Source organism: Rhinopithecus roxellana, chromosome 4, assembly GCF_007565055.1.
Source record: "Rhinopithecus roxellana isolate Shanxi Qingling chromosome 4, ASM756505v1, whole genome shotgun sequence".
Classification (NCBI taxonomy): Eukaryota; Metazoa; Chordata; class Mammalia; order Primates; family Cercopithecidae; genus Rhinopithecus; species Rhinopithecus roxellana.
In genome coordinates, this window is record NC_044552.1 from 6,189,348 (window position 1) to 6,206,930 (window position 17,583).

General features: G+C 40.6%; 2 protein-coding genes and 1 long non-coding RNA gene across 5 annotated transcripts in view; 2 read left to right on the top strand and 1 right to left on the bottom strand.

Moving 5' to 3' along the window:
- The window catches only part of RANBP9 (RAN binding protein 9), a 93,526-nt gene extending 83,376 nt beyond the window's left edge, over positions 1 to 10,150 (top strand). The window contains exons 12-14 of the mRNA XM_010376408.2: positions 376 to 527; positions 5,926 to 6,037; positions 9,156 to 10,150. Of these exons, the coding sequence (XP_010374710.2) occupies positions 376 to 527; positions 5,926 to 6,037; positions 9,156 to 9,286 (395 nt within the window). The 3' untranslated portion in view covers positions 9,287 to 10,150. The remainder of the gene's footprint in view (positions 1 to 375; positions 528 to 5,925; positions 6,038 to 9,155) is intronic.
- NOL7 (nucleolar protein 7) lies at positions 55 to 15,115 on the bottom strand. Of its 3 annotated transcripts, none has more exons than XM_010376406.2 (9): positions 14,807 to 15,115; positions 14,659 to 14,719; positions 13,952 to 14,010; positions 12,717 to 12,748; positions 12,383 to 12,464; positions 11,311 to 11,432; positions 11,155 to 11,232; positions 10,797 to 10,899; positions 55 to 504 (listed from the first exon to the last, which is right to left on the bottom strand). In XM_010376406.2, exons 1-8 carry the CDS (start codon positions 15,070 to 15,072, stop codon positions 10,826 to 10,828), a joined length of 774 nt encoding a protein of 257 aa, XP_010374708.1. In that variant the 5' UTR covers positions 15,073 to 15,115; the 3' UTR covers positions 55 to 504; positions 10,797 to 10,825. The 3 variants fall into 3 exon arrangements, with proteins under 3 accessions (XP_010374708.1, XP_010374709.1, XP_010374707.1); XM_010376407.2 differs by lacking the exon at positions 55 to 504 and adding an exon at positions 4,835 to 5,028; XM_010376405.2 differs by lacking the exon at positions 55 to 504 and having other exon boundaries at positions 10,447 to 10,899.
- Positions 15,116 to 15,278: 163 nt separating this feature from the next.
- Positions 15,279 to 16,643, top strand: LOC104672591. Its single transcript, XR_749413.1, has 2 exons — positions 15,279 to 15,437; positions 15,749 to 16,643. It is a non-coding gene; the product is annotated as an uncharacterized LOC104672591 (long non-coding RNA).
- Positions 16,644 to 17,583: the final 940 nt, after the last annotated feature.

The following is a 17,583-nucleotide window of genomic DNA, read 5'->3' on the forward strand; positions in this document are numbered from 1 at the left end:
TTAAGGTAGCCCGAGTGGCATTATTACGGTTTTCCTTTTCTTTTTTCTTTTTTGTAAATGTTGCTTAATGTAGTTTGGGAATTACACTTTTTCTAAAAATTTTTTCTGACGTAAGTACCATCTAACACTGAAAGGTTGTCCCCTCTCAACTGCATGCTGAATACTGGATCCTAGACTCTTGAGAGCTAAATAAAGTATATCTTTTTGCTGCAGTTTCATGTTAAATTAAAAATGAATTTTTAACAATCTGCATATTTAGATGAAATATTAGGGAATAGTTACTAAATGTACAAAATGTTATAAGAAATGTATGTTCATGTCTTCATTATACTCCATTCCATAAGGTAGTAAAATACTTGTCTGTTTTTCTTACAGAAGTTGATTCAAGTCAGTTGAGACGCCAGTTGTGTGGAGGAAGTCAGGCTGCCATAGAAAGAATGATCCACTTTGGACGAGAGCTGCAAGCGATGAGTGAACAGCTAAGGAGAGACTGTGGCAAGAACACTGCAAATAAAAAAATGTTGAAGGTGAATATATTTTTTCTTGAAAAATTATAAATGTGTCAAAGTAACTAAAATGTGGTTTTGCGAAACATTGAGCAGTGTACCAGAAATTCTTGTTAGGGAACTTGGACCTGACCTTCCCCCTGGCTCCTTGCCCATTTGAGAGTGGAAATGTTTGAAGAAGTTAGGCAGTTCTGATCTGCTGGAAAGAGCATTGTACTAAAGCAAAAAAAAAAAAAAAGGATTAAATCCCAGTACTAGTGCTGATCAACATTGTGTGTCCTCGTTAACTTAGTTTCTTAGTTTCATTTTCTCAGCTGTAAAATCAGCAGTTACTAGGAAAAATGTGGGTGTGCAGATAAAACTACAAATCTGAGATTTTATTTTAGTAAATACTGTTCAGGGTTATAGCAATTTGGATGTATAACACATGGTTCTCATTTTAATGGGGATTAGTGAAGAATTGGGTCACTTTTCATGGCCAGAACAGTTAAAATACATTTTAAAGTCTCTTCTGGATTGTTGTCCATGAGCTGGTAGGATGCATGTGATCTAATTCAGTAAAGTAGCCACAGTTTTGTCTACCAGTTTAAGGTGGAGGGGCTTTCTCCTAACTTAAGTCAACATTGCAGTTGTAGAGATGTACAGCTCTTTAACAGTTGGTTCATTGTAAACATTTTCTTCTGAATATTTTGGAAGAAGACTGAAAAATTAAAGGGGAGATGAATGCAGTGGCCTTGAGACTGATGTTGAGGGATGGTAGGAAAGGGCAAAAGATTCCTTCTGCTTTATCTTCCTGACCTGGACTGAGAGTTGGTATAGGTTGAGTATCCCTAATCTGAAAATCTGAAATGCTGCAGAATCTGATACTTAGAGTGCTAACATGATGCACAAGGATATGCTCATGGGAACATTTTGGATTTTTAGATTAGAGATGCTCAGTTAGTAAATATTTTAAAATTTGAAAAAATCTGAAATCTGAAACAGCACATGTGTAGGACATAACATGCTTGCCTGGCCTAGGATGGGTTATAGAGCCACCGATAACACCTCAAGTTAAAGGCATGCAATCTTGTATTTTTCCCTAGCTGAGATGGGAAGACAGGTGTATTTATCATACTTCGTACTTCATCTACTCCATAGTATAAAAACTGCTATTTCTAGTGGTTACCTTGAGCTATCCAAAAGGTTAAATTATTATTTTTGTGCTAGATAAAAAATAATTGGTGGATTATGCAATTGAAACAAGTTTAATTTAAAAAGTCAAATCAGGCCGGGTGTGGTGGCTCATGCCTGTAATCCCAGCACTTTGGGAGGCCAAGGTGGGTGGATCACGAGGTCAAGAGATCGAGACCATCCTGGCTAACATGGTGAAACCCCGTCTCTACTAAAAATACAAAAAATTAGCCGGGCGTGGTGGTAGGCATCTGTAGTCCCAGTTACTTAGGAGGCTGAGGCAGGAGAATGGCATGAACCCGAGAGGCAGAGGTTGCAGTGAGCCAAGATTACGCCACTGCACTCCAGCCTGGACGACAGAGCCAGACTCCCTCTCAAAAAAAAAAAAAAAAAGTCAAATCAGACATTCGTATGCCTGGAAAATGACTGTCCATATTTGCCTGAGGAGATTAAGATTTCCATGAAGTCAGACTGCCAAAACTCCTCTTTTTCGTATTTATTTATTTTTTATTTTTCAACTTTGTAGAGATGAGGGCTCACTGTGTTGCCAAGGCCGGTCTTGACTCTGGGCCTCAAGCAGTCCTCCTGCCTTGACCTCTGAAAATGCTGGGATTATAGGCATGAGCCACTGTGTCCAGCTTAACTCCTCCCCTTTTAAATATTTATCTTAATTGACTATGCCTCCATTGTAAGGTAGTCAATCTATGCTTATTAAATTGAAGTAGAATTCATTTGAAAAGTAAAACAGATTTTTCCACATTGGGAATTTTCATTACTATGCAACTTGGTAGAACTTTTTCTGGTACTAGGAGTGCTAAGAAGAAACTTAACATTTAGGCTCTTTGTTATTTTAGGTGTCTGAAATTACCCATTTGGAAACTGAGTACTTCTTTGGTTGGTACTGAGGATGTCTTAGGGTGGTGGTTTTCAACATACTTGGTGTCTGAATCCTTTAAAAATTATTAAGGGACCAGGCATGGTGGCTCATGCCTGTAATCCCAGCACTTTGGAAGGCCGAGGCGGGTGGATCACCTGAGGTCGGGAGTTCGAGACCAGCCTGACCAACATGGGGAAACCCCGTATCTACTAAAAATACAAAAAATTAGCCGGGCGTGGTGGCACATGCCTGTAATCCCAGCTACTCGGGGGACTGAGATAGGAGACTCGCTTGAACTGGGGAGGTGGAGGTTGCGGTGAGTCGAGATCGCCCCATTGCACTCCAGCCTGGGCAACAAGAGCAAAACTCTGTCTCAAAAAAAAAAATTAAGGATCCTCGAAGAGTTTTTGTTTATATAATGTGTTACATCTATCGATATTTACCTTATTAAAATTAAAGCTATTCATGTTAAAATAAATCCATTAAATAAGTAGCAAGTTATTTTTATGAAAAATAATTATCTTCCCCAAACAAAAAGAAGAGCTGGCACAGTGGTGCATGGCTCTAATCCCAGCTACTCAGGAGGCTGAGGCAGGAGGATCACTTGAGCCCAGGAGTTCAGTTTTAGCCTGCGCAACATAGTGAGACCTTGTCTCTTAAAAAAAAAGAAAAATGAGAAGAGTGGCATTGCTTTATATTTTTTTGTTAAGTCTCTTTATTGCTTGGTTTAATAGGTGAGCTGTATTCACATACAAGACCAGACTGCCTTTAGTCTGTTGTGATACCACATCATGTGCCCCTGGAAAATTCCACTGTATAGTCATGAGGAAATGAAAGGGAAAAGGGCAAGGAACATCTTAGTACTGTTATAAAAATAATTTTGACTTCACAGACCCCCTGAAAGGTTCTTGGACCCAGGTGTCCCTGAACCATACTTTGAGTACTATTGTTTTAGGGCATATTTGGAAATTAAAAAAAATTTTTTTTTTTTTTAAAGAATTCGTAGACTGTTTTTACACTAGGCTATCTGACTTGGCTTTCTTGTTAAAACCTCATGCTAATTGAGCAGGACGAAGTACCTTTGAAAATTTAAGATTATACTCCATTAGCTTACTTTGTGTTTGATTCTTATTTACATGAAGCTCAGAAGATGGCATTATATGGCCAATTCCCAAAGATACTCCTTGGTTATAAACTGAAGTGTGTGAAGATGTATCATCTTCATCTAAAGAGTATAGATATCTTTGATTTTGCACCTCTAACTTCTAAGCAAATGCCAGCTACTCTCAGAGACTTTCTTAATACTCTGAGCTGGTTCCATCTCATTTCCCAAACTTACCTTGATCTAGATAGGGATAAGGTGAGTAACTGACCCACCTTGTAAGTAGCCAGAGAACAAAGGCCGGATGATTTGAGGGCAACATGAAAACAGGTTTAGAAATCATTCCACTTCTTTTTATTCATCACTTCAGTTCACTTGTAATTGTAGCATTTTTTTAAAAATCTCACTTTTAGGTTTGCATAAACTTTGAGTCATGTGACTCAGAAGTTCATGCACATCCAAACACACGAGAGACAGAGAGATTTGATTAATGTTGAAGGTCAGGTGGCACACAGTTTCTCTTGACCTTTTTCCTTTTAGTTTTTTCAGTCTTTCCTCTTTCCTGTTGTCTTTGTTCATTATCTGCTACGTCTTCCATTGGCTCCCAGAAGAACTCTTAAATTGTTTGTTGAGCAGCTGTTTATTGAGTTTTTGCAGTGTGGAGAGGCATTGTTGTAGGGACTCTGGAAAGTCCAGTACGAATGAACCCCAGCCTGCAAGGAGCCTTTAGTCTAGTAACTGAGGTAGCAATAGAACCACTGAGTCACCCTATTTAGAAACTGCTCCAGATTCTAAACCAAGTATGAGTACAATTTGAAAATCCTACCTAAATGTCATATTTCTCTCAGAAGTTATTTCACTGAGGTAATGTTGTTTGCTTTAAAATAACCCATAATGCTACATATTTCAGGTATTTTCAGTTTTGTGCCTGAACTCCCATGTGCATGTATTTTAACTAGCTAATAACCGTAGTGGCACTATTTTGTATTGTTTTGTCGTAAGAATTTATTTCCTCCCAGTTTCTATGTATTACTTCCAATTATTTTTAAATGGCTACACGAGGCTGGGTGTGGCAGCTCACACCTGTAATCCCAACACTTTGGGAGGCTGAGGCAAGAGGATTGCTTGATCCTAGGAGTTCAAGGCTGCAGTGAGCTGTGATTGCACCACTGCACTCCAGCCTGGGTGACATAGCGAGACCCTGTCTCAAAAAACACAAAAGGCTCCATGATACTTTATTGTTGCTGTATAGGTTTATTTCAACATTGCTTTGTTGTTGGATTTTTCCATTTGCTTTTATGTCAGATGCTTTAGTGACATCTTTATACATGCATCTTTGTTTCTTCACATTATTCCACTGAGATAAAGTTCTAGAAATAGAAGTGAGTCAAATAATATGAACATTATTGTGGCACTCATTATATGTTGCTATACTGGTTTTCAGAAACCCTCTACCAACTTTTACCAGCAGTAATAAAAGAACGTACCAATGGCACTATTACATTAATGCTACTTTAGTGGGTTTAACATATGTTAGTATCTTAAAATTGCTTATTTGCATTTCTTTGGTTATCATCACCAGTTACTTGCCAAAGGCCACACAGCCAGTTAGTGGTGGGGCTTGGATTTGAAGCCAGTATCTGAAACCACCATTAGTATGTGCCTCCCACAGAAAGAAGACAAAAATATAAAGTAGTTGTTTGAAAAGAAGACTGTCAGTTATTTTAAGTTTTGAAGAAGAGTGGCTTGAGAGTAGCTGGAAATAACTGAATGCATAAAACAGGTCCTGAAGGGCAGCCTGTTCAATTTTTTCATAACTGAATTTGAGAAGATGACATCCAGTGAGATGTGTCCAGTTCCTAAATCTGTTGAAAAAAGGAAATGCAGGCAGGCCCTCTCCTTTGACTGTCACATTCCTATCAGTAGTAATAAATTGTGAAGTAAAACAACTGAATGTTTTGCCTTCCACTCCCTACACCTGTACTAGTTCATTCCTTTGAAATTTTTTTTTTTTCTGTTTTGTGTTTAGGGATGGGAGGAAGATGAATGAGAGTGGCTGTCCACAGGAAAAATGAAAATAAATTAGGCTTTGCTGCATAATTTAATTGTTCAAAAATGTAAAGCATCCTAGTGCTAGGAATAACTGGGTTTAAAGGTTACATTAGTCTAGTGCCTGGAAGCCATATTTTACCTCCCAACTTGGAAACATTTGTGAGCATAAGAGTTGAACTATTTGAATTAAAACAAAATTGGTGTGTTTTCAACAGGATGCATTCAGTTTACTAGCATATTCAGATCCCTGGAACAGCCCAGTTGGAAATCAGCTTGACCCGATTCAGAGAGAACCTGTGTGCTCAGCTCTTAACAGTGCAATATTAGGTAAGTAAAGCCAAATAAGGCACAATTTCAACTAGATTCTCTGAAAATTTAAGCGAGGGTGTTTGTACTGGCATTTGTACTTTGGTAAAATCATAAGGAGAATGTTTTCTATATTTTTAAAATATAAAAATACCTAAAATATAGAAACCCCCCTCCTTTAATTCCAGATTCAAATGGATTTAAATAGAATAAAAACAGTAAAATGGGGTACAACTTGGGATGTTTGGGAAATAGAAGTTTTTTTGTGCATGTATGTAAGCATTTCTGGTAGCCACGGAGATTTGGTGGTTCTTTTGTGTAATTCAAACTATTGCCCTACCAGAGGCATTCCTTACAGCCCTCAGTAGTGAAAGGCATTTTCTGCTACTGATTTCTAGGCTAGCAATTGAGTGGCATTCTCTAGTTTGGCTGTTGTAGAAGGAATCGGAGAATGTTAACAAGAACATAGATTAATAATTGTCACGAGTTAGGCTAGAAGGGAACAGGGTACATTTGAAGAAAATCAAGGTCAAGAAATAGAGGTTTTGATGGAGAGAATGAGAATGGAAATAAGGGAGTGAAGAGCTTGAGTATCAGAGAAGCTCAAACTGATCCAGTAGAGGGCAGGGTTCCTACCTGGTGCTCCCCTGCTACCTTGTTCCCCACCATTTTGCTTGAGCTATTTGCAATGGGTAGTGGCAGCCTAAGCCACAGGTATTACAGCTCCCACCATGCTTATGAAGGGCCTTCCAGGTGACTTGTGAGTACCCTGCAGGACCAAGCCTTGATGTCAAATTCTATTTGCATTTATATTAGCCAGATTCAACTACATACCCTCACCCAATAAAAAGGGTGGGTGAGGAAGAGAAAAGCAATTTAAAAGGTGAGGCTTAGCCAGGAGTGAGCATGAAGTGCGAAACTCTAATTCGATGTTCCTGCTTTGTTGCCATTCCTATGAGCAACTCACTGTAGAGTGTATGATTATAGTGTTTATATACTGAACAAATACTTTTTGTATGAATTGTATAACTGCACATATTGTGCATTTCTATATAAATGTGGTATGGTCGATTGTTTGCATAAAACAAATTTGAGTTTTGGGCAGTTCTCATCAAAGGTAATTTGCGTCAAGAGTGAGTTTTTATTTGACTTTAGAGTCTAATTCCCAGGTAATTGGGACTCCAGTCTAGTTTAGAAGTCTGTGCTGTGCTGTTTGGCCCTGCAAGGTTCAGAGACTTAGTCACATATCTCAAACTATCTTAGGAAGATGAGGGCAGTGCCACAAAAAGTAGATTAAAGAGTGATTTAGATAAGGAGACTTGCAAATGAGGGCCAGGACTCTTATGGCAAGAATGTAAAGGAAGCAAGCAAAAGCATTCATATTTGAGCCTGTCTGTTTCTTTGCCCTTAGAAAATTTATTAATTTGTTTTAAGGATCAGTACTGAAGTTTGGGAATAGGAGTAGTGTCCTTAGTGCTGTAGTTCTCTGAAACTTAGGATTTGTATATAAATGTGAATTTTCTTTGGTAAATGTGTTGTATTTTCATTGGTTCTACAAAATTCATTTAGCTCCATTGATAAAAGTAACTTAGTAATAATGCTGGAATTGTACAGAAAATTATGGTTTACTGTAATTGTCTTTTTGAAGTTATCATATTGTAGGTAATCATTAAGACCTAATTATTAGATGATACTAATCTTGGAAAGAATTTGAGAAAAAGTGACCCGTTTTCTTTAATTTGAGTTCTTCAAGGGAATTTAATTGAGCACCATTATCTATAGACACATGTACTCTGACATATTGTGCTGTATTATGTAGAATCAGCTATAAATAGTGCTTAATCTTATTAATATAAATGCATGTGATTCCTATAAAATTAATGACACAATTATTAAATTGCTATAGATGGGTATGTATGTTTATAAATACCATGCTATTATGTAGGGCCATCTGTATATAGTGTTATGAAAATTTCATATATCCAAAAAAGTTAAAGATGTATCACCAGATGCTTCCTTTGACCAAAATAAAATTTAAAAAATATTCCCTGTAGATGCTTGCCTTTGAGCACGGTCTTCCCTGTGAACCCTCAAGACACCATACTTTCTCACCAGTCTACGTGCCTTTTTTGCACACTTTTATTCTTAATCCTGTTTTTGTTTTGTTTTCTAAGTCCTGAATTTGCTTCTTTTTGATATTATGCTTTTTCCCTTTTGCAAATTTCTTCTTCTCCCACCATCAGTTTGCATCCTCTGAACCAAGAGTGGAGTTAAACCATATGGAGCCTTCCTAGCCATGTGTCACTGTTTTTGCCCTTTGTTGTCAACTGTGCCTATAAAGAACTGATTAGTAATTTTATTGATTAGTTGGACACTGCCTTCTCATAAAGAGAAATTACCAGCTTCTGAGTCTGGCCACTTTTACCATTAGTTCATTTTTTTCATCTCTGGCAAGGAACAAATTTTGGTAATTATTGCATTTGTACTACAAATGTCTGACAAAGAAACTTATGATATACAGGACCCTGAAAACTTATTGGCATTTTTTTAAAATGTCTGAACTGTCCATCGTAAATTAGCACCTCCAAAACTGCAGGGTGGCTCTGCTGTATGGTCTCTCACTGTCACCACCAACACCTACTCCCCACCAGCCCAAATAACATTACCTATATATGCCTTGGAGATGGCTAGGCAGCCTCAGTTTGGTCCCATCCACAGAGGTGGAAGAACCCATCAGTGGAAACTCGTAATGAAAACCTGGTGCCTTTTTAGTTTTAGTATCAGCTGACTTTGATCAACCAGAAGGGAAATAATTCCTTACTCTCCACTCCAAATATCAGATAAAAAGTTGTACCTTTCCCATCATAGTTAATATGGAAATCAGCTTTTTAGTATCTGATACTTTAAAAGTCTGATTCTGCAAGAGTTTATCTTATCGCTGAATACAAAATACCCATACTGCCTTGTCAGAATAGTACGTCCAAGGTATCTATCTTTTGCTTAGGAACCTTCATTTGCTGATATTTCAGAGTAGTATGGGAGTGGTAGTTTTTAAAGTCATGCAGTATTCTCCTGATTGAAATGTTTTTTAAAATGTCTTGCTAATTGCTGTTTTCATTTTTAAATTATTTTTCCTCAGAAACCCACAATCTGCCAAAGCAACCTCCACTTGCCCTAGCAATGGGACAGGCCACACAATGTCTAGGACTGATGGCTCGATCAGGAATTGGATCCTGCGCATTTGCCACAGTGGAAGACTACCTACATTAGCTATGCATTTCAAGAGCTCACACTTATATTGTGGCATATAGTCAACATGGAAGTAGACCAGCTCTGCTGATTTGAAATTTAGATTTTTTAAATTATGTACTGGGGACAGGTTTTTGTCGCTTTACATTGCTTCCTAGTTTACAGCATGATGCAAATGATTTTCTAACTTAGTGTTAGGAGAAATTATTTTCCATCTTTAACCTCTTAGTTGTCTAAGAGTTAAATATTACTGAATTTCAGACGTTCAAATTGATCATCACAAATCCTTTAAAACAATTACCTAAAAGAAACCAAAAATCCTGCCTTCTTTGTGGGGGAGGGGGGAGAGAGGGGAAGGAAATGGAACAAGTTGTGTTTGTGTTAGCATGTGGGTGATGTAAACTTCAAATTGGGAGATGTTCCGACCCCCACTCCCATATAAGCATTCAATCAGTGTAACTTGCAAAATGCATAAACATCCGACAGTTTGAATTTATAGTGTTGATGGAAGAAATCATTTTTAATGTGTACTGTAAAACTTGAAATACTCAGGAGCTGAGTGAATATGTTTGTTGCTACTTACAATCCCGACCTGTTAGTCCCAGTAGTTTTGTTTTAACATGGTCTTTTTCAACTTTGTTTCCTGTTTAACTACAGATGACTTCTGTTGTAGACTCACAAGTTTAACTGTTGTATTATAACAGTATTACATGTCAACGGTGTGGTTATGACCTTTATTTATATAAAAACCAAATATTTAGTCAATTTACCGTGTCTTAATTTAATCTTTGTACACCTTCCATTTTTAAGTGCTTAAATGAGTACTATATTGCAATAAAATGTAGTGATATAATTAACCAGCCATTAAAAATTTACTTCTACAGATACAGTGTCAACTGAGTTTATATATTAGGTACTTGCATACTTTTTATGATTAATATGAAAATTAGAGCAATTAAAATTAATGGTTTCTACAATTAATCTGAGTTCTACAACCTAAAACTGCCTTTAGTTTACTGGCATCCCTGGTTTAGGGTTAAACCTGATATTATGGGTGACACAGAAAGGCAAGAGGAAATTAACTTCATTTTTTTCATATTCATAATATGGCATATGAGACTCACCAGGCAAGCAAATCCCCAGACTGGTTAAAAGTAAAAACTTAAAAGCTGTTAGCTATATTTTGTCCACTGAATCTTTAACAGCAAACTGTCTAAGGGCTGCAGTTGGAGACTTTTCTGGAATGTCCATTTCTCCTTTTTGTCCGTGCCATTTTTGCCACCCCTCCCACCCACTAGTTGGGGAAGAGTAGACGAGGTGCTACTGCTGGTATGAGTATTGCTTGAATTCAGTTAAATACATTAAAAAGAAAATTCCTTCTTAAACCACTTTTTCCTCTAGGATTGCAAGGCACAGTTCTACTCCATAAGAATGAAATGTGGTTGAGTAATTCCTCAAATAGGTTTATGATTTTTATAATGATCCTTTAAAATGATCTACCAATAATTTATTAGATAAATTCTATACATACAAAGTACAGATTCTTCATTTAGCACTGATTTACTTCTTAGTTTTCATCTTTCTGACCATCCACCGTCTTTTAAACCTCTTGGCATTTTGTTTTTTCTGGATTCCTAGAATAGAAAGTTGTACGGTAAGAGTATTAGAGAAACATAATTCAAAATTTTTATAATTCTCTATATGAATATAATTACTAAAACTGGGTGGGCTTATTATACATTAGATGTATATACATACTACACTGACCTGTCTTTCACAAGTTAAGCCATTATAAGGGGCAAAAGTATAATTATGAACTATCTCCTTCAAAACAACATTATTCAACATATAAACCTATTAAGAGACAGGAGAATAAAGCTGGATCTTACCCCAAGCATTATTCAAAAACTGGACAGCAGCCTTTTTCACTGGTAACCTCTTGTTGGCAAGAGACAGGAACTTATTTACTAGAAAAGAAAGGTATTTATCATTTCATAGTTTTATCTGCAGTAAAAAGTGAGGAAAATAGTCCATAAAAAAATTACCAGTAGTCCTGTTGGTTCCTGGCCCGTATAATGAATTATGTATGAAGGCTTGTGCTGCTTGTTGCCTTGAATCTCTCAGATCTTGGTCTTTTAGCCTTACAGCCAAGTAGCTTTTATTCTGGCTGTTCATCAATATAAAAGGTTAAATAAGAATTAATACATGCCTGCTTTCCCCCCGCCCCGGCCCCGCCGAGACAGAGTCTCTGTCACTCAGGCTGCGTGATCTCAGCTCACTGCAACCTCTGCCTCCCAGGTTCAAGCAACTTGCCTGCCTCAGCCTCCCAAAGTGCTGGGATTACGGGCGTGAGCCACTGCACCCGGCCTACATGCTTGCTTTAAAATATTTTTATCGCCGGGCGCGGTGGCTCAAGCCTGTAATCCCAGCACTTTGGGAGGCCGAGATGGGCGGATCACGAGGTCAGGAGATCCAGACCATCCTGGCTAACATGGTGAAACCCCGTCTCTACTAAAAAATACAAAAAACTAGCCGGGCGAGGCGGTGGGCGCCTGTAGTCCCAGCTATCCGGGACGCTGAGGCAGGAGAATGGCGTGAACCCGGGAGGCGGAGCTTGCAGTGAGCTGAGATCCGGCCACTGCACTCCAGCCCGGGCGACAGAGCGAGACTCCGTCTCAAAAATAAATAAATAAATAAATAAAAATAAAATAAAATAAAATATTTTTATCATTTGTCTCACCGTGATAAATGAAACTAATTTTGTATATGCACAGATAGGATAAAACTAAATTACAGAACTACAAGAAACAGACTAACACTCATATTTTAGTAGAGCACACCAGCACGCCCAGCTTACTTTTTTTATTTTGTGTAGAGACTGGGCTTTACCATGTTGCCCAGGCTGGTCTTGAAATCCTGGACTCAAGCAGTCCACCTGCTTCAGCCTCCCAAAGTGCTGGGATTACAAGTGTGAGCCACCGTGCCCAGCCCAAAACTGGTTTTTCCACAGAGAATCCAATCTGAAATTACTACTAACTAAAATATTTCCCACGTTAGCCAATACTTTAACTCCCAGAGGTCTCCTTTACATCCCAAATGAAACAAAAGACTCGTTACCTGACAGACTGTACTTTTTGTACTTTAACTTTCTTGGAGTCATTTCCTTTTTCACAGTCTTCATTTTTCTTTTGCAAATTAACTAAAAAATGGAGTTTCATTTGCTAATTAGCATTCATGTAAAAATAAATCAGGAAATTTACTGGAGTTCACTTTAAGCATCCACTACACACCCATGTGGATGCAGTTTTTATTTGTATGAAATACAGGGAATAGGCCCCAGCTAACCTTGGCCAGGCCTGTACTGGCTTTCTAAGGGCCATTCATATTTGCCTGGAAACATCTGCAAGTGCACTTGACACATGAGAAGTTATTTAAATTAGAATAGTCATACCTTCTTTGACCTTTCCTGGCGATTTCTTGACACTAAGGGAAAAAAACAAAACCACTGACTGGAATGGCAGATAGCAAAGGTTACTCAAAACATGTTATATTATTTCATCTGGCTTTACAAGCAAGACACCCCCTTTCATTACCAACACCCTCAGTTTCTACTCAGGAGCTCTCAGTTTGGAAAGCAACAGTCACTCCCCAGTACACTGCCACCAACTCTCAATCACTGGAAGATCTTCACAATTTAAATCTGAAAGCCTATTAGGCTTCCAAAGCAGCAAAATGCTATGGGCAATGGAGTTCAAGTGAAACAATAACAAGTTATATAGTATTTGAAATATGAAGTGAATGGTAGTAGGCCTGCCTCATTTCATTTGGAGAAATCAAAGGATTAATTTAATAGTGTAGGCACAGGAGACAGTGAACAATGGAGAGAGAAATGTAAATGGACAGAACACAATACAGAAGCATTTGCACAGGAGAAAGGCCACACAAAAGCAGAAGTGATGGGAGGTGGGCGGGCCAAATGAAAAGGTAAAGATGACACTTGAGCTTGGTTTTACAAGATGAAAGGGAATTTGCCACCAAATAGAATGGCTCTTATGTTTAATGTATTCAGGATCTGAGTAACTCTTGGTAAAGTTTTTTTACTGAAAATTTGAGAGCCACTGGCCTAAGCAAAAAGGGGCTAAATTTCTGAATTTAACACCTTAAGGAGAGAAAAAGAGGATAGGAAAAAAAAATACAAATATTTAGAAGGCTAAATTTAGTAGGGTTTGACCGATTCCCAAGGACGACTATACCTTTTCGCTTTAAACCATAAAACACCAAAGATGCTAAATGAAGTGGGGAACAGGGAGGAAGGACAGGTTGGTGATAGGTAAGGCAAGTATGGGACAAATTGAGTTTTCAGAGCCTGTGGATAAGTGCCTGCTACCCCACTAAATGATTCAAAACACTTTGTATTCACCACCACCTACTCTGCCCTAGTATAATGACAGGCAATCAACAAAATGTACTGAATGAACACAATGGGATCAGGAATTGAAAAAATGGCAAAATAAGAATCTGAACATAAAGTTACCTCCTTCTTTCGCACCAAATTCATATACCAAGGTAGCTTTTAAATTTGTGTTCTACAATTCCTTCAGCTATATGGAGTCAAATAAATGTACCAGTATATAATTCAAAGATGGGTGTACATAAGCAAGTAATATAAGAAGATCCATTACTTACTTAGTCTGTGAAGCTGTGGTTAACTTCTCTAAAATAGTGTCTGGAAGGAGTTTTCTTTTCTTTTGGAATGAAAACGTTTAAAATTAATAAAGTCATGTACACAGTATGTCCGGAGTTGCTTCTGAAGTTACCACTTTTAAGAATGCCCTACATCTAGGCAAAGAAATGAATTAGGTTGGAAACTGCCTCCACTCCAAGTTATGGGAAGATTGGGTCCACAAAACTCCATATTCTCTGAAAGACTTGACGAAAACTGGAAAAGGTGCCCACGGTATTCCAACCCTCAGGTCACTGTTACAAACTGAAAGCCGTTAACTGGCAAAGCAACCATACACCGAGTCTTGTACAGCCCTTACAGTTTACAAATCACCTAATTCTCACAGCAACCTCTTATTTTCAGTTGGTGGACACTAAAGGAAACGAGTTTTTTTTTTTTTTTTTTTGAGACAGGGTCTCTCGCTCCGTCGCCCAGGCTGGAGCGCAGTGGTGTAATCTAGGCTCAAGGCAGCCTCGACATCCCGGGCTCCGCCCACCTCGTCCCCCTAAACTACTGCCGCGCCCCGCCCAAGCATCTTTCTACCACTGTCACAGGAAATATTGGTGACTTTTTCCCCACTCAATATCCTACCAACCCAAATTACATCCACCACGGGAATTATCCGCAGGCTGGGTTGTTTTAATAAGACACCTCCCCCCTATCCTCTAACCTTCTGTTCGATGAACAGCTCCTCGCGTCGCTTCCTCTTCTCCTTCAGGAGCGTTTTATCCCTGGGAGGAAGGGTGACAAGTCAGCAAAGGGAAGGACAAGCGGGACGAGAAGGGGCGGTTCTCCCCGCCCGCCCGCGGGCTCCAAACCTGCGCACGGTTTCCCGCACTCGCCGCTCCTCTTCTCTCGCTTCCGCCTGGGCGCTGGCGAAAGTCAGCTCCTCCGGGGCCTCGTCGTCAAACTCATCGTCCCCTTCCTCGTCTTCCTCCAGCGGCTCGGCGGCCGCGCCGCTGCTGGGCTGACCGAGCAACAGCCCGTGCTCCGCCTCCTCCTCCTCCGAGGCTGGCTGGCCCTCGTCCACCATCGCCTCCGCCGACGCCGGGGCGCGAGACGCGCGGGGTCGCAGCTGCACCATGTCCCACGCAGCGCTAGACCGTCTGACCTCTGACTCGGAAGCGGCTACAAACGAAGCGCAAGCGGACTTTCATCGCCCCCTGCAGGTTGGGAGGGCCTCAGGACGGGCGGGGCGCATGCGCGAAGCCAGGAAGGGCGTGGCCTGCGGGCAGTGGGTGTGTTTTTTTCCACATGGCTCGCCAAGGCCGCCGTAGGGTCGGTTGAATGCCACGGAAAATGCTCTGCGGGCGAGAGCGACTGGCAGTGGGGCTGGTTTCAAGGCAGGGAAGAGCCATCGCGCTGCCCTCCCCCGCTGGGATGGCGAGACAGGGCTGGCACGGCTCACGCTGTCCAGTGCTTAGAAAACCGGTAATAGGGCAGGGCGCGGTGGCTCAAGCCTGTAATCCCAGCACTTTGGGAGGCCGAGACGGGCGGATCACGAGGTCAGGAGATCCAGACCATCCTGGTTAACACGGTGAAAACCCGTCTCTACTAAAAATACAAAAAACTAGCCGGGCGAGGTGGCGGGCGCCTGTAGTCCCAGCTACTCGGCAGGCTGAGGCAGGAACATGGCGTGAACCAGGGAGGCGGAGCTTGCAGTGAGCTGAGATCCGGCCACTGCACTCCAGCCCGGGCAACAGAGCAAGACTCCGTCTCAAAAAAAAAAAAAGAAAGAAAGAAAAGAAAACCGGTAATAGCGGGCCCGAGGCGCTGCTCGCCGCAATTTTTTGGCCCTGGGTTCCTTCAAGTGGATCCAGCTTATCAGTGTTTGTAGATTTGGCTGCGTTTCGCTCCGCACTTCGGAGGAGATGGCGTTTCATGGGAAGAAATGCGCTCTAGCAGATGGCCGCCGTGGCCAGTCAGCCCTCCTGTGACGGACGAAGACGCTGGCCACAGACCTCGGCTCCAAAGAAATTTGCACAGCCCGGCGCCCTCGGCCTGCCCAGCCCCGCGGCCGCGGCGACGCCCGTTAGGATGTGGGCCCTGTGGGAGCGATGCCCTTGCTGGTTCCTAACCCACGGCCTGGAACAACAGCTGGCCCGTGGCAATGCTGAGCAAATCTCCTGAAGGAATGGTTTCGCCGCTCCCTACAGAATGCCCCCGAGTTTTGTCGTATATACACATACGTACTCTTTTTTTCCAAGTATATTTTATTTCTTGGCAAACATGGCCCTTTGTGGTCGCCGTGTTTCTCTCCTCCCATCCATTATACAATACTAAATGATCCATCATTTTTTTGAACAAATCAAGCCGTTTCACACCTGCAATGCAATTGTACCGACCGTGCTCTTCCCTCTACTGCTGCAATCCCCCAGGCAGAAGTCCTTTTCATACTTCACAAATTCCCACCCAGGCAAACTTCAAGCACCTTACCCCCTACCCCATCCCACTCTGCCCATCTCTATTTGCTGTGGTCTGAACCCGCACAAATGTCTGTGTAGTTTCTGCGCTACATAACAATTTATATGACAGTTGCTCCAGCCGTTCTGTGAACTCCTGAGGGGAAGGACCAGGTCTTGCTAGTCATTTTATTTCTAATGTCTATCATACAGTAGATGTTTAACAAATGCTGTTGAATAATTCTGTCTCACACATATATTGTGTTTTTAATTCTCCTTTCATGTCTTCTGTTTTAGAAGCAGTTCACAATTCAAAAACAACAAAACCAAATAGGAACAAAAATGGTAAAACTTAAGAACAAAAAAACAAAAAAAAAGCTGCCGAACCAGAGGTTCATTATGAGAGGAATTGCAAAGAACAGTTTGAAATCTCTAGCCCTTAGTCTAAGATAGAGATTACAAATCAAAAATATAATCAAACTCCCTGAGATACTGTGCTAACACCAGGAAAATGAATACAGTTGACTTGGAGCAGCCCAGGAACAAACTTCTTATAAGTGCATGACAATATTTTATGTGCAAAACTGCTTTATAAGTACTATAAGACTCTAAGGTATTACCAGTGCCCTAGTGTAAACTCCTTGGCCCACCCATGTAAAGTGTAAATCGAGCCCTCAGGGTCCCTGGCTAGTTCTCCAGCCGCCCCATAGGCTATGAGCATCCCTCTTCCCCACAAAAAGTACCATTGGGATTTATTAAAGGTTATGCCTTGTAATGCAGTACAAAGTTTTATATGACAGTGTCTTGTTGCCTGTTTCTACAAAAGCCAACGGTGTAACATTAAATGCAATTTTGCAAGGGGCTGAGGTGATGTGGTCCAAGTATGTAATCACTTCAGGGAGCCCACTGGATCCAAGGGACCCTGTCACGTATGACCTTCATACACTGTTGATAATGGCCATGCCTCCCAGTCAGGCCTCTGACACTTGTTGGGCAGCAGGCATTCCAAGGCCCCTAAGCACTGAGTTAGCTGGTAAAGGTTAGGGAAAAAGCTGTATTCTTACTACTTTACTCCAAGGTAGTAAAGTGTATGGAAAATGTACCTGACAGAAATAACTTAAGCATCCCCTGAGAATGACCCTGCATGGCAGATGCATCTGACAGCAATAACTTAAGAAATGAGGGGTGCCATT

What these genes read in the sequence shown, in the direction of transcription:
- NOL7 (XM_010376406.2), bottom strand. Translation starts at nt 15,072, where the DNA reads ATGGTGCAGCTGCGACCCCGCGCGTCTCGCGCCCCGGCGTCGGCGGAG. An exon ending in AGGAACCAACAGGACTACTG is followed by an intron (nt 11,233 to 11,310) that starts GTAATTTTTTTA and finishes TTTCTTTTCTAG; the next exon opens with TAAATAAGTTCCTGTCTCTT. An exon ending in GTTTTTGAATAATGCTTGGG is followed by an intron (nt 10,900 to 11,154) that starts GTAAGATCCAGC and finishes TTTCTATTCTAG; the next exon opens with GAATCCAGAAAAAACAAAAT.